The 14,965-nt window shown below is 44.0% G+C and overlaps 1 protein-coding gene across 7 annotated transcripts in view; it reads right to left on the minus strand.

Annotated features, from left to right (window-relative positions):
- The window catches only part of ADAMTSL3 (ADAMTS like 3), a 365,885-nt gene that overhangs the window by 298,505 nt on the left and 52,415 nt on the right, over positions 1 to 14,965 (minus strand). For all 7 annotated transcript variants that reach the window (XM_036842259.1, XM_036842264.1, XM_036842261.1 and 4 more), the window contains exon 3: positions 7,653 to 7,772. In XM_036842259.1, coding sequence (XP_036698154.1) covers positions 7,653 to 7,772 — 120 coding nt within the window. The remainder of the gene's footprint in view (positions 1 to 7,652; positions 7,773 to 14,965) is intronic.

Below are 14,965 nucleotides of genomic sequence, written 5' to 3' on the forward strand. Positions count from 1 at the left end.
GTGGGGGGCCCACTTGCTTTCTTTCATCCAAGGATTGAGGGTGACACAGTAGAATGACTGGAAGTGACCTAGTCTCAAAGTGCTTGAAGACCTGGAACATCTCTGGGCAGGGACTGGTCAGATCTCAGAGAGAAGAGAAGTCTGGGCACAGCAAGCAAGGGCCCTGTCTCTCAGCAATCCTGACTGCAGTGAGGGACGTGTAGGGGATACTGCATTTGGGACCGTTTTGAACTTCACCAGCTTGTATCTACCATTTAACCCACCTGATGAAAGTGATTTGAAAAATGACACGGTATCCCAAAAATGAGTCAAGGGAGACAGTGTTAGAAGAGGAGAATGTTTGCATGTTTCAGAGGCTGGAACTGACTCTCCATTTAACAGACCTAATTCTTTTATGCTTGAGAGCGAGCTGATGTGTGAAACGCTCGATGATAATGAAATTCAGACTCCACGTGTGCCAAAGTCGATCAGAACAGCACGTACGGTTGCGTGCGCAGTGTTCGTGTATTTGCAGCGCGCCTGAACTAGGAATCGAGGACAAGTCATTCCAATCAGTGTGTTCCTGTCTTCTCCTAACAGACCATGAGCTCGCCTCCTCATTAGATCGCTAAATCTTTGGAATATCGAAGGAGCGTAACTACATTTGACCAACATTACTCACTAACAAAGGAATGAACTATTCAAACTCAAATGGCTCGCTGCTTAAAAACATTTTACACATAGGCCAGAAACAACACAGAAAACTCTCCTATGTGGAGAATATGTGATCTAGATCCCCAAAGACAATGACAATACCCTATATGTCCGAGGGCTAAGGCCATTTCCCTTCACTAGAAACTTCAGAAGTTGGTATATACTTCCCAAGTTAAAAACTATTACATAAATAACTTGGAAACATCAAGTGATATTTCTGAGGCCTGCCAACAGTTTAACCACAATGAAGCTCCCGGCCAAGATATTCATGAAAAGTTCGGAAGAAGTTACTTTGAGAAAGATGGACTCACAGCAAACAGATTTCTTGTCCTTAGAAAGAATGCATAAATCAATAATTAAATAAGGAAGAGGAAAATTTGGTTTGTCATAATCGTTGAAGAAAAAAAGACATTTAAAAGAAGTTTAGAAAGAAGACTACACAAAGCCTTCATTATTAATACATTATTGTTACGACTCGTATTAAAAATTCATTTAAACATTGTTCTCATACTTTTCCTTCCCGCAGATTAGATGTAAAAATGTCTTAACTGAGCTTCAGGGCAAAGAACAGGCACTTGGCTTTGCTACTGCCTGGCTGTGTGATCTCGGGTAAGACACTGTTCCTCTCTGGGGCTCAGACTCCTCACCTGAAAAAACAGAGTCCCTAAACTTCCTTCCAACTCTGTCATGCTACAATTCCAGATGCCTGTCAGGGCTGGGCCGCACATCCAGCCCTCTACCTCCCTGGTGATGGAAACAGTAAAGAAAATACAAATCGGAGAGGCGTTTTGAAACGAGAAATCACACAAGTAAGCAGTCAACGGCATCCAGGGGAGGAAAGCAAAGAATCAACTATGACTCCATTGATGACGTCGTAAGGCCTTAGGATTCTGACAAACACAGAATTTTACAAACATAGCATTTTACAGATGTAGAATGATTTGCACCAAACCCTGGATTTGACTTCAGGAAAGGAAGTGAAATTCTTGAAAAGGATGCCCGTCTAAGGTGAGGGGGAGTGTGGAAGTAGGAGATACTGGAAGTCAGATTTTTAAGAGCTAAAAGGAGGAGGAGGAAGCAGCAGGAGACAATAAGAATTTGGAAATCGAGGTCGCTGAAAGCAACGGTAGATCAGAGTATAGCTAACAGCAATGTTAACTTGAAAAAACATCTTGAATCCACTTAAACGTGGGCAGAAAGAGACAAAACAAATGCCAGATCAGCCAGGGGCTCCTTACCTGGAGTTACAGGGGAGACAGAAGGTAACAGGGGAGAAAGGATGATGGGTATAGACAGTATAAAAGGACCTCTGCGACATGAAATCAAGGTCGTTCTCTTCCAAATCTCCGCAAGCTTATGTTAGAATTTACCCTAGGTTAGTTTTAGGAAAGTCAGAACCTACCACTAAATGAACACCCAGCCTTATCCCACATGCCTGGAATTCAAGTTAATGCTTTGGGTGTTTTTTGTTTTTGTTTTTGCTTTTGTTTTTCAGCCTTTTGGTGCTTTGTAGCCTAAGGTGGCAAGGTAGACATTACATCAACATGTGCACACGAAAAGACAATCCTTGGACCACAGGAAAATGCACACGGGCATGAATTTCTAAGTGTGCTTAACCCCCTTTATCCCACCACAGCTGCCCACAAGGAGGAAGCACATTATAGCCAATCCACAAAATCTGGGAAGATGTACCTTCCACATTTCCCTGCACCTAACAAATGCTAAAAAAATAAGACACAAGAAGAAAAGAATATTTGTGCAAAACAAAGAGTTCCCCTAACATTTTTTTAAAAAAAAAAAAAGAAAAGAAAAGAAATGACTTTCAACAGAGAAACACGAATCCTGGGACAGACTTTTAAGTCAGTCCCATGACAACTCATGAAGCCCCACGTCTAAAGCTTCAGTGAGCTGAAGGGCAGGATGGGAAGACTCGCCATCCTCTTTCCCAGAAAGAGACTTGGGCAGACACTGAGCAGCTCTCAGTTCTGCCTCATCAGCGATGGGAGAAAGAACAAACTGCAGAATTCAAGACTCCACTTCCTAGAACCGGCCAACACTCAGCTGCTTGCCTGTGAACAGGTCCTCTGGGGGACAAAACTCTAAAACCACCATGAGGAATGACCAAAGAATCTACCCCAGAGGCTGGCTGCCTAACAAGGCTTTCCACCACAAGCTCCTTAGCAAGTCATCCCAAACTAACACATTTTAACTACCTTGTACCACGGATGCAACCGAATGTCAGAACGCTTTCATTCCAAGGATCTGCTGATTACATGGGAAGTCGGTGCCATTTTCATCTCCGCTACCACGTTTCACCCAGAACTTGAAAACAATGTCATTCCTACTGTGATAATAATTCTCCCTATAAATGCTATCAGAATGGTTAATTCCAAATTCCCGAAGGAGTTAAGAATGAGCTGATGAAGCAACCCATGAATATGAAATCATTCCCTTGGATCTACTAATGTCTCCAAAGCCCTATTCACCATAACAGTGGAACCGGGATTTTTGGGAAAAGAGATAATTTTCTAGGCGATTCTTCTGAGAGAAGCAACTGGATGTATCTCAGAGTCGGGGAGCCTGAGGTGTGGAGTGTAAGTTTTAGTTTTTTTCACATAACCATCCGGGTGTCCTTGAGTAAGTCATTTGCATATTCAGAGGCTCTGTTTTCTTGACTTGTAAAATGAGGCATTTGAGCCAAAGTCTCCACCAGTTGTAAAATTCTATGATTCTCTAAGTAACAGTTTACTGCATTGCTGGCAAGCCTGCCTCGATAATCAGAATGATCCAATTAACACTCTGCAATGTTGAATAATCATTTTGTAGTTTCGAAAAATAGACTATTTTGGGGGGAAGGATTTTGGATCATGAAATACGGTCGCTTTGTTTTTCAAGACAAATGAGGCATCTGTGGTCCAAAGATGTTGGATAACTTTGTTAAATTGCAAGCCAATTAGTGGCAGAAGCAATACGAAGGCTGTCTGACTAGTCCTGTGTGCACTGAACCGCACGGCTACCCAGTTGGCTTCAGAACGGCTTACTTCACTAGAAGCCACCTCAGCCCCCTGTATAATCCACAGTGTGCCTTTTATGTGACTCATTAAACACAGCCTACATCACAGCTGTGCTTTACTGGCCTCAGGGTTATTAGTTTTCCAGACACCTAATCCAGGAGACATTTGAAGAGTGACCTGAAGGTCTTCATGAAAATACACCAGAATAAAATACTTTTAAAAGTCCTACAGGCTATATAAAAAAATAAAATTCAAAAAAAAAAACCAATTTACTGTATAACACAGGGAACAATATTCAATATTTTGTAATAACGTATAGTGGAAAATAACCTGAAAAAAATAATAAGATATATACACCTGAATCACTTTACTGTACACCTAAAACTAACACAATATTGTAAATCAACTATACTTCAATAAAAATGTTCTTAAATTAAAAAAAAAAAAAGTCCTACAGGGGTCGTCGAAGAGAGCAAACACACCATCTGCTTGCTTCCCATTTTATCAAATGAGTATTTGATAGGTAGGAAGTTCCTAGTGAACCCAGTTTTGACCCAACAACTTCAGTAACCAGACAGCAGCGCCCGCGGCATAAGCACTTTTGTCACTCTGATTTCAGGCCATTGGGACAGCAGGACAGTGCCTTTGGCACATACTCGCAAACTCCACAGGTAGGTGTACTTAAGCGACATGACAGCACAGACACTGACTGCCCTGGGTGGCAACTCACACAGACCTATACCTATTTCTGACCATGAAATGCCAGCACCTGCTGGGATGGAACAAAGGCTACTCTGGAAAACCGCCTCCACCACACTCCCGGTATGGAATCTTGGGAGGGGCTGCCCTGAAAACCTTTGAGGGACAACCTGGGAACTTCTGTGCAAGAACAATGCTGCATGCCACCCAATATGCTGCGATCTGTTCCAATATGAGACAGTTCGTTCCAAAGAGCGCAACAGACAGACATTAAACCCTAAATTATGTTGGATCCAGCAACTTGGTTGAACCCTTCAGACATCATGATGTGTGAAAGAAGCCAAACACAAATGAGTGTGTGCTGTATGATTCCATTTATATAAAAAATAAAAGTAAAAACCAAAACGAATCTATAAGAGTGATAGAAGTCAGGATGGTGGTTACTTCTTGGGTGAGGGATATTGACCAGAAGGGGCCCAAGGAGCTTCCTAGGGTGCTGGGAATGTTTAATTGCTGGATCTGGGTGGTGGCTACAGAGGTGTAAAGTTATTTAAAAACTTACCAAGTTCTACACTTCAGATATGGGTGTACTTTACTATATGCTTGTTATACCTTAATAAAAAATTGAACATATTGTGTGAGGTCCTTTGATATTAATGGAGAATATGCTTCTTCCTTTTCTTCAGCATAAGAATAGCTGAGATTCTCTGAATTGAGTCTTTGCAAATAATACTACTAGCAATAACAATAGCTAGATTAAGGGCTTATATGCTCCAGAACCTGTGCAGGGAGACATATGAATTATCTCCTTTAATCCTTAAAACATTTCCGTGAGGTTGACACCATCATATATTTCACAGATGACAAAACTGAGGCACAGAGAAATGAAGTAACTTGTCGGAAGTCACACAGCAAATAAAACATCAGAAATGGAGTTCAAATCCAAAGCAGTCTGACTCCTGAGTCTATGTTCTTAGATGTTCTTCACATTTTATGGTATGTTACAGGATAGGGGGAGTTTTCAAACTGAGTCATATTTGATCTAACTTCTCCCCTGAGCCTAAGAAGCTCCTTGATTTGACAGGGCAGTCTGCACACTCAGCATTAAGAGAAAAGAGAATCAAGGCTTGGGCTGATGGGTTAACAGTCTCTAGATGATTACATTCTTGAGATTCATTCAACAGATACACCTAGTTTGGTACAAAGGCCTATTTTCTTTGCCTTTAGTAGCAGAGGGTAGGTGCTATTATTGGCTTGTTATAGTTTGACCTTGTTCCTTTCCCTTAAAAGAAATACACAGTGGGGGCCAACACAGAATGTTTTCATATGCTATTCACTGGGGCTCTCTGGAACACTGTGTCCCAGGACAAAATTTCCACGGCGTGCCACACACTTTTAACATCTGCTTTAGGCCTTTTGGAAAGACTAAAGGGGCTTACTTTCCTCTTTTGCTAGCTTTTATATTGTTATTATATTAAATATCATTTATCTGCAGAACCTGGAGAAGGCATCAACCACTCTTTAATTAAAAAACACGGAGCTCGTGATTTTCCAGACACTCTCTTCTATCCTTCACTGCCTCCTCAGTTAGTTTCTCTGAAGCTCTCATATGAAAACCTGTTAGAGCATTAATTTCTTGATTAAAAGGAGCCATAAATCATAGGCCCTCTAAAAATCCATCACGGAGAAGGTCAAAAGGCAATGTGATGGTTTAGGCCCTCTTAGCAACCAGGCTCAAATGCCTGTCCAAAGGACTAACTGGGGTCTATAACATGAATATCGAATCATCTTCCACCCCACCCCTGCTCCCTGTAATAACTATTTGTGGACTCGCTATTCAGGGAACTTAAATGATCGATGTTGACAATTTTGATTAAAAAAAAAAAACTGGTCTCATCCCACCCCTGCCCCTGACTACCTGGATAGCATCCTGCTCACAGCTGGGTGCACTGGTTCACAGCCTGCCCCTCACCCCAATCCCAGCTCCAGAGCTCAATGTACCAAGCACAGGTCACTCAGTAGACGCTGAGGATGAAAATCAGTGGTGCCTCCTCCTGAGCTGGGATACAGAGCACCCTGCAATAGATGTCCCTACCCGCCCTCCATGCTCCATCGTTCATCAACCAGTTACGCTGCCGGAGACTTTAATCCTCCTCCCAGCCTCATCTGCACTCTGCCCACCTCCAAGCCAGCCCCAGAGCCGCGTACCACTCCCTGCTGTCACATCTTACATCTACCCATGCTGGCAGACTGACCTTCCCAGAGCCGCTCCTTCCGAGCAATATCTTTCACCCCCTAACTAGGCCCTGCGCAACGCAAGCCAGAACTCACCAGCCTTGACCACACAGATCAGGACAGCACAGCGGACCTCGGTCCCTGGGCCATCTTCCTCCACCCCGTCATGTCCCGTGAGAAGACATTCTTGCCCCATTCCTCACCCACACCTGGCCCCTTAGGTGCCAAGGTCTACCAGATCTTTCAACGTCACTCATCATCCTAAATCCTAGCCCAGTTTGCACCACTGCCTCAGAAGTTCAGGCCCTATCAGCTAGAAACCTCTGCCTTTGGCAAAATTGACATTCTCTGTTTCAAACGAGTTGTGAGTGATTTCAAAGACATATGTCATCTTCCGTGCTGTTAGGGCATCAATGTGAATCGAGAATGGAGGGTCACAGTCGCGAGTGTGCGGTTTCTCCATCTCAGCCAAGCATGGCCTCACTCTCCAGTCGGGTTTCGTGCAGTGATTTAAACACACACGCCTGTGCACACACACGCGCCCTCACACAGAGGCATGCATATGTTTTCCCTTTCTGGAAAATGGGCTTTGAAAAGAAAAGTTTTGGTGCTGGTAAAAGAAATAAAGTAAGAGCTAAGAGGGCAAAGAAAGTAAAGCTTAATCAGAAAACAGAACTTTTGGATAACTTCAGAATTACATGATGAATTTGGGAATAGCTGAAATGAATGAATTTAAATATTTATATTAATATGGAAATATTTCTGATGAAAATAAGAGAATGTGTCACTCAAGGCAATGCCCCAACCAGAGCGAGAACCACACACTGTGCAGGAAGCTACATGCAAGCGTGAGCAGCCCAGGGTCTTGGGGTCCTTCCTGGTGTAATGGGTCTATTATATAAGTGGTGCCAAGGAGGAAATATAATTATTTTGAAGTTATTTTTGAGAAACTGTTTCCTGCCCATTGGCAAACGGCAAAGCCAAAAATAGGCTCTTTAATGAAGTTCTTACCTGGTCGTCATAGCGGTACGTGAGGAACTGCTCCCCTGTTGTATCTTCCAGAAAACTTCCCTGAGGGGAGAGTGCAAACTCAGGAAGGAAATAGGCCCCAGGAGACTTCTCTGCTGTGGTCTGAAAGGCAAGATCACTTGGTTACAAATAAGGCCCCAGTAAGGACTCCCAACAGGCAGTCTCTGAAAAGGGTGAGTCCAAGAGAATCCACCCACTAAAAGGCTGTACCAAGAAAAGGGAAGTGCCTATTTACAATAGCCTAGACGTGGAAACAACCTAAATGTCCCTCGACAGACGAATGGATAAAGAAGATGTGGTACATATACACAATGGAATATTACTCAGCCATAAAAAAGAATGAAATAATGCCATTTGCATTATTTCAAATGGCATTAGACCTAGAGATTATCATACTAAGTGAACTAAGTCAAACAGAGAAAGACAAATAACATATGATATCACTTATACGTGGAATCTAAAATACAACACAAATGAACCTATCTGTGAAACAGAAACAGACTCAAAAGACATAGAGAACAGACTTGTGGTTGCCAAGGGGGACGGGAGTAGGGGAAGGATGGATTGGGAGTTTGGGATTAGCGGATGCAAACTAGTATATATAGGATGGATAAACAACAAGGTCCTACTGTATAGCACAGAGAACTGTATTCAATATCCTGTGATACACCATAATGGAAAAGAATATAAAAAAGAATGTATATATATGTGTATATATACACATATCTGTATATATGTATATACAGATATGTGTATATATACACATATATATCTGTATATATATATATGTATAACTGAGTCACTTTGCTGCACAGCAGAAATTAACACAACATTGTAAATCAACTATACTTCAATAAAAATTTTTTTAAAAAAGGGAAGTGCCCTCTCTTGGCAAAGGCCATGTGAGACACACCAGGTATCTGTGTTGAGGGGCTGTTAGACCAGGATAGCTCCCTGGGCCACCTCAACTCAGCTCACACAGTATTTACTCCCTGACACCTGTTTCTTCCTCCTGCCCACAACCTTCCAGCGATGCAGCCACAGTGAGGTTAACTTGCTTAAGTTCTGTTGTTACAAATCCATTGTTTCTAGGATGTGCTTTCTTTCTCTTTCCTTTTCTTTCTTTCTTTCTGTTTTTGATCGTTTGGTGAAAGAGTGAGAAACAAACTTATTTTTTCCATACTATAACAGAAGTGCATGTTCCTTGCAGAAACTTTAGAAAATTTAGATGAGTGCAAAAGAAAATAAAAACCGCCCATAAATCCTCCAACCTATAATAACCACTTTTAATTGTTTTGATGTATTTCCTTTGAGATTTTTTCTCATAATGCTTTGTATGTTTATATAAAAAAAATCCAAGATTAAATAAACATGGATTTTGCAGAAAGACTCCATTGGATTCAAGGAAAGCTCATGCCCTGGCATCTGAATCTGTAGACGTAAGCCCCATTTGTCAGGGTCAAGGGGAGACAGGAAGGACATCATCTGTTGGAGAATATGGCTTGGACACAATGGCCCAATGGACTTGCTACCAACACTTGCCACGCCCCCATCCAAGGGATGTTGGAGCATGTAGAGGGCTTATTTGGATCACTGCCTTGATTGGTTCAAGGAGGAACGAGATAAAGGAGATGGAACCCCCAGTGCTTAGCCCCACATGATCAAAAACACGGGTCCATGACTCTGCCCCCAACAGGGAACCTCACTCCCGCTGCTCCAGAAGGTGTGAGCAAGAAACAGAGTGAGAGGCCACAGGTGTAACACCGAGGAAATCATTTTCTGCAAATAGGAGGAGTGGGGAATAAAAGTACCCCTCTAACACCTCTGCTCCACCGGGGGTCACAATTCCAAACTGCAGCAGGAACTGCGGTTAAAGCAAAAACAGCCATTTGAATGCTACACGTTAAAAAAAAGAAATCAAGACGTGATAGCTTTGTTAAGGCACTTCGAACAGATAAGTCTGTGTTTTGGTTAGCCCTACCCTGTTCAAAGAATTTCAAGATTTTCTCATTAAATTTCATTCACATGAGGGGCTCAGCACCAAGTGAGAGACAGGAATCTTCCCAGAGCCCTGCAGCCCCAGATCTCCTTTGCCCTCCTTCTGAATGGCTTGCTTGAGGCCCAGTGACTCCTATCTGAGTGCGGGAAATTGGAAAAACACCTGTGGATGTTCTATCTGCTACACTGTGAAGCCACCCTTGACACGGGTCTGTCACCCCAGTGTTCAGACCACCACCGGGTGTTCTGTGGACGTTTTCTCTGTTATGTCACCTTCCTGTGGGGAGGCTCTGCTCTAAAAGTTAGCATGGTCACCCTGAGGTCCACAGCAAAGCCACGGTGTCAAGAGCCTGGAAAGGAGGTCTGATCAGGCCCAGGCAAGGGCACAGAATACTTCTGTCAGACCTGGCTGGCCAGCTCTCTGATAAGTGCTGGAGATTGTTCCTAAGTGACCTTGGGAGGAAAAGGAAGGGGAGCTAATGCCACAGCCTCCACAGAGACACCCGGACTCTCACACGCTTTAGCAGTGTTCTATGGGACTCTGCATGAAATATCAGAAAAAGCAAAAAGTCTTCCTGGTAGTAAAGCTTTCCAGCCCTCAGTATTCATTAGTGTGGGAAAAAAACAGCAGACACTTATGACTTGATTATAACTATAGCTGATTACCTTCCACTTTGTGAGCCACTGTTCCAAACTTTACATTGTATTTATCAGGGTTTAAAAAGGTGAGGCAGGAATAAAAACTTCCACGTGAAAATAAGAGGTGAATTTGATGGTAAAATGTATGTCTCTGTATGTTTCCTAGGAAGTTTGAGTATGTGTAAAAGTATCGCTCTTCTCACCAAGGATAAAAACACATCTAGGTAAACCTCAGGGCCAAATTTTATATAACTGCTGGTAAAGAATGGATTCTATCTTAACGTAATTCATGGACACTGATTACCAAAATGCTTAGTGAAGAATCGATAAAAGTTCATTGTTGTTGTTGTTTGCCTCTATTGGCTTCAGAGATGGTAGAATCATAGTTTTAAAGGCCTGAAGAGGCCTTAGAAGTCATCCAGGTCAAACTCCTTTTTTTTAGAAATGAGTAAACTAAGGCTCTGAAAGTGAAGAGACCTGCCAAACACCACAGAGCAGGAGCCAGGGCTGGAACATGTTAGTGGTCATGTGCAAAGACACAGATCGTTTTACCAAAGAGTGGGGGCTGGGAGCAGCCTAGGATCAACACCTGAAATCAGCTCCCTGAATACACAGGGCCTCCCAGTATGATGCTTATCTTTAGTTGACCATACATTCAACACATATTTATTGAGCACCTACTACATGCCTGAAACTATTCTAAGTGCTATGAATACAATGACGTACAAGAAAGATAAGGTCCCTCTTTTCATGAAGGTTATACTCTAGTGGGAAGAGATACATAATAAAATAAGCAAACAAATTCATAAACAAGAAAATTAAAGCTCTAAGTGCTATAAAGGAAATAAACAGGGGGATATGAGAATAAGGTTGGGAGAGGGTTGTTTAGATAAGAAGATCAGGAAGGCATCCTTGAGAAGACAAGATTTAAGCTAATACCTAACAGGTAAGAAGGAACCAGTCACGCAAAGAGCCGAGGATGAACATTCATGATGAAAAGAAAAGCAAGTACAAAAGCCCTAAGGTGGGAAGCAGGTCAGTGGGACTGCAGATCAGAAAGGAAGTCAGTGCGGCTGGATCCAGTGTGAACAAGGAAGAGAGTGCATGAAATGGAAATAAGAGAGAAAGGAGGAGCTGGGACATTCAAAGCCTTACAGGTCATGGCAAGGAGTTGAAGAACTATAGATTTCGGTTAACACTGACTGCTTTGTGGAGGATAGGTTAGGTGGATGCAAGATGGAATCATATAGATCAATTAGAAGGCCGTTGCACTAATCCAGTTGAGAAGGGATGATTCCTTTGACTGGGAGGATGGCCGTGGTGAAGGGGAGAGGTAGATAGACTAGAAGTTACTTACGGGTGAGAAAAAGCAAGGAATCAAGGATGACTTCCGGGTTTGGGCTTGAGCAACAGGCTACAAAAGATTCAGTATGAGGGACTTTGCTGGTGGTCCAGTGGGTAAGACTCCGCACTCCCAATGCAGGGGGCCCAGGTTCGATCCCTGGTCGGGGAACTAGATCCCACTTGCATGCTGCAACTAAGAGTCCGCATGCCACAACTAAAAGTCCGCATGCCGCAACTAAAGATCCCGCATGCTGCAACAAAGATCCCGCGTGCAGCAACTAAGACCCAGCGCAGCTTAAATAAATAAATAAATAAGAGATTTAAATAGTAAGAAGAAAAGTTCTTTAAGGAAAAAAAAAAAAGATTCAATGGGTGGGTTGCCCTGAGGCAGGAAGGGATCTGCTGGGGAGGGGCAGAGAGTTTGGGTCTGTTTGGGTCACATGAAGTCTGAGATGTGTATGAGACATCCATCCATGTGGAAAGCTTGAGCTGGCTGTTCAATATGCAAGTCTGGAGCTCATAACGGAGGTCTAAGGCTAAAGACAGAAATCTGGAAGACATCGTTTTCATTTCCGACACATATATATTTACAGCATCATACTGGAAAGGACCCTCCCTAGAGAATGAGTTTGGCGGACAAAACGGCTTTGTCTGGAGCCCTCAATAATTTTAATATCTGAGGACTTCCCTGGTGGCACAGTGGTTAAGAATCCACCTGCCAGTGCAGGGGACACGGGTTTGATCCCTGGTCCGGGAAGATCCCACGTGCCGTGGAGCACCTAAGCCCGTGCACCACAACTACTGAGGCTGCATGCCACAACTACTGAAGCCCGCGTGCCACAACTACTGAAGCCCGTGTGCCTAGAGCCCATGCTCCACAACAAGAGAAGCCACCACAATGAGAAGCCTGTGCACCGCAACAAAGAGTAGCCCCCGCTTGCCGCAACTAGAGGAAGTCCGTGCACAGCAACAAAGACCCAACACAGCCAAAATAAATAAATAAAATTAAAAATTAAAAAAATAAATGTCTAATATCTGAACGTGAGTAGAAGAGGAGTAGCAAGCAAAAGAGACTAAAAATGATAATCAATTAGAGTAGAATGAAGGAAAAAAAAGACAAATATTGGGTCATGGAAGGATTCAGCATCAGAGTGACCAATGGTCTTGAATGCTGCTAAGAGACTGAGATGAGGCCAGAGACGTGTCCACTGGATCTGACAGCAAGGAGGTCACTGTTGACCTTGACAAGAGTAGTTACGGTGATGCAGCAGGGACAACCGTCATGGCTTTGAGAGGTGAATGGGAGAAGAGGAAGTAGAGACCGTGATGAGAGACTCAGAAAGGGGCCATAGCTGGAGGGAAACGTGGAATTGCATGTAGAATTTTTAAAGATAGGAGACACTGGAGCACGTTTGTTTGCTTACAGGAATCATCCAGTAGCAAGAGAGAGAATGGAGAAGACAGAAGAGGTAACTACAGGTGCAAAACCCCTGAGAAGGAAGAGGAATGGGATCCAAATTGATTGCAGAGGCTCTGGCTTTTGTCCAGATGAGGGCCCTTGGCCCACATAGGCCTTCATCAGGCCATGCTTCCTAGCAGCCTTGGAGCCTCCATCTCCCCTGCGCCTACTCCTTGGATACCCTTCTGCGAGGTCCCAGGGACTCCCGGTCCCAAGATCATCCATTTGTCTCTATCACCCTCTCCGACCACCCCCCACCCACCCCGGCCCCATTCAGCTTTCTCACCTCGGAGCTGGCTCTCTTTCCTGGGCTCTGCTGCAGCTGCAGCCGCCCTACTGCTGAAAGAAAGTGCAGCCACATTTCGTACCAAGTTGCTGCCTTCTGTGGCGAGGGGGGACTGTCCTAAGCCTCTGTAAACAGAGTATTTGTCTGTTGTGCTTCTTTTATTTTATTTTTTTTAATTCTCTTCGAACTACCAGAATTTTTTTTCTTTTTCGGCTGTGTTGCTGCACTCGGGCTTTCACTAGTTGCGGTGAGCGAGGGCTACTCTTCGTTGTGGTGCATGGGCTCGTCATTGTGGGGCTTCTCTTGTTGCAGAGCATGGGCTCTAAGCACACGGGCTTCAGTAGCTGTGGCACGTGGGCTCAGTAGTTGTGGTTCACGGGCTTAGTTGCTCCACGGCATGTGGGATCTTCCCGGACCAGGGATCAAACCCTTGTCCCCTGCATTGGCAGGCAGATTCTTAACCACTGCGCCACCAGGGAAGTCCCCAGAGTATTTTGTCTGTTGTGCTTCTATACTTTCAACAGCAACTACAAACATTTCATAAGCTCCAATGAGCTTTTTTTTTTTCTCTGCTTAAATTCGACTGGGTAAAATGACGTACGTTTGCCCTACATTTTGTTCATTGTATTCCTATCCCAGGCTTCTGTCTCTCCCCCAAGGCATCTCAGTGCAGCATTTTGGAGGAAGTTCCACAGGGCTGAGGGCTGTCTCCATCATGTCTGCGTTCCCCAGGGGAGATGCCTGGTGTAAGGTCATGAGAGTGAAAGACTACTGGCCTGCACTACCTGAGCTATGCACTAGGGGGCCTTCTTCCTCACCAACCCCCATTCTCCTGTGGGAGTTAAACGCTGCTAATCCCTGGGCTAGCCCAGATTCTCTCCAGGCTCACATCACACTCCGTGTTACTAATAAACTGATTTTACATTCACCTCTTTTTATCAAAATCCTTACTCCTGAGTCAATTTTTCAATCATTTGGGAGTCCAGGCTACAGCCTGGTGCCATCCAAGTCCTTTCCCTCTATAGTGGCGAGGGTGCACCACCATGCCTGTTTGAAGAGCCGTCCTGTAGCAGCCCATGATCATGAAAGCTCAGTGCTGGGAGGGAACGTCTCAGTCATTTAATCCAGCCTGTCCACCTCAGCAATCCTGCCAGATGCCCTGCAGCCTCTGCTTGAATACCTTTAGTGATGGGGAGCTCACTCTCTTACAAGGCAAAAGGGGTCTGTCAGAATCTAGGAAGTTCACAGATACCAACCTAATCTGAAGTGGCCCATTGCTCCCCAAGGGTGGAATGAGGTACCTTTCCTCGGTCATCCTCCCCCACATCCTTCCCCTGCCTTTCCCTCTCCCTAGAGGGAATTGAATTCTAGAATCTGAACAGAGTGGGATTTGGGAAGGGACAAATATTTGAGTCACAGAGCTATATAACTGGAAGAAATTTTAGAGACAGTCTAATCCCAACCCCTACCTTGGAGCAGGAATTTCTCCTGCAGCATCTTCCACAGTCATGCACATAGACTCAATAGAGGCCCTTTGAAGAGAAAGCTGGGAAGGAAGGAAACTCAAGT

The sequence above is a fragment of the Balaenoptera musculus genome, chromosome 2, assembly GCF_009873245.2.
Source record: "Balaenoptera musculus isolate JJ_BM4_2016_0621 chromosome 2, mBalMus1.pri.v3, whole genome shotgun sequence".
NCBI lineage: Eukaryota > Metazoa > Chordata > Mammalia > Artiodactyla > Balaenopteridae > Balaenoptera > Balaenoptera musculus.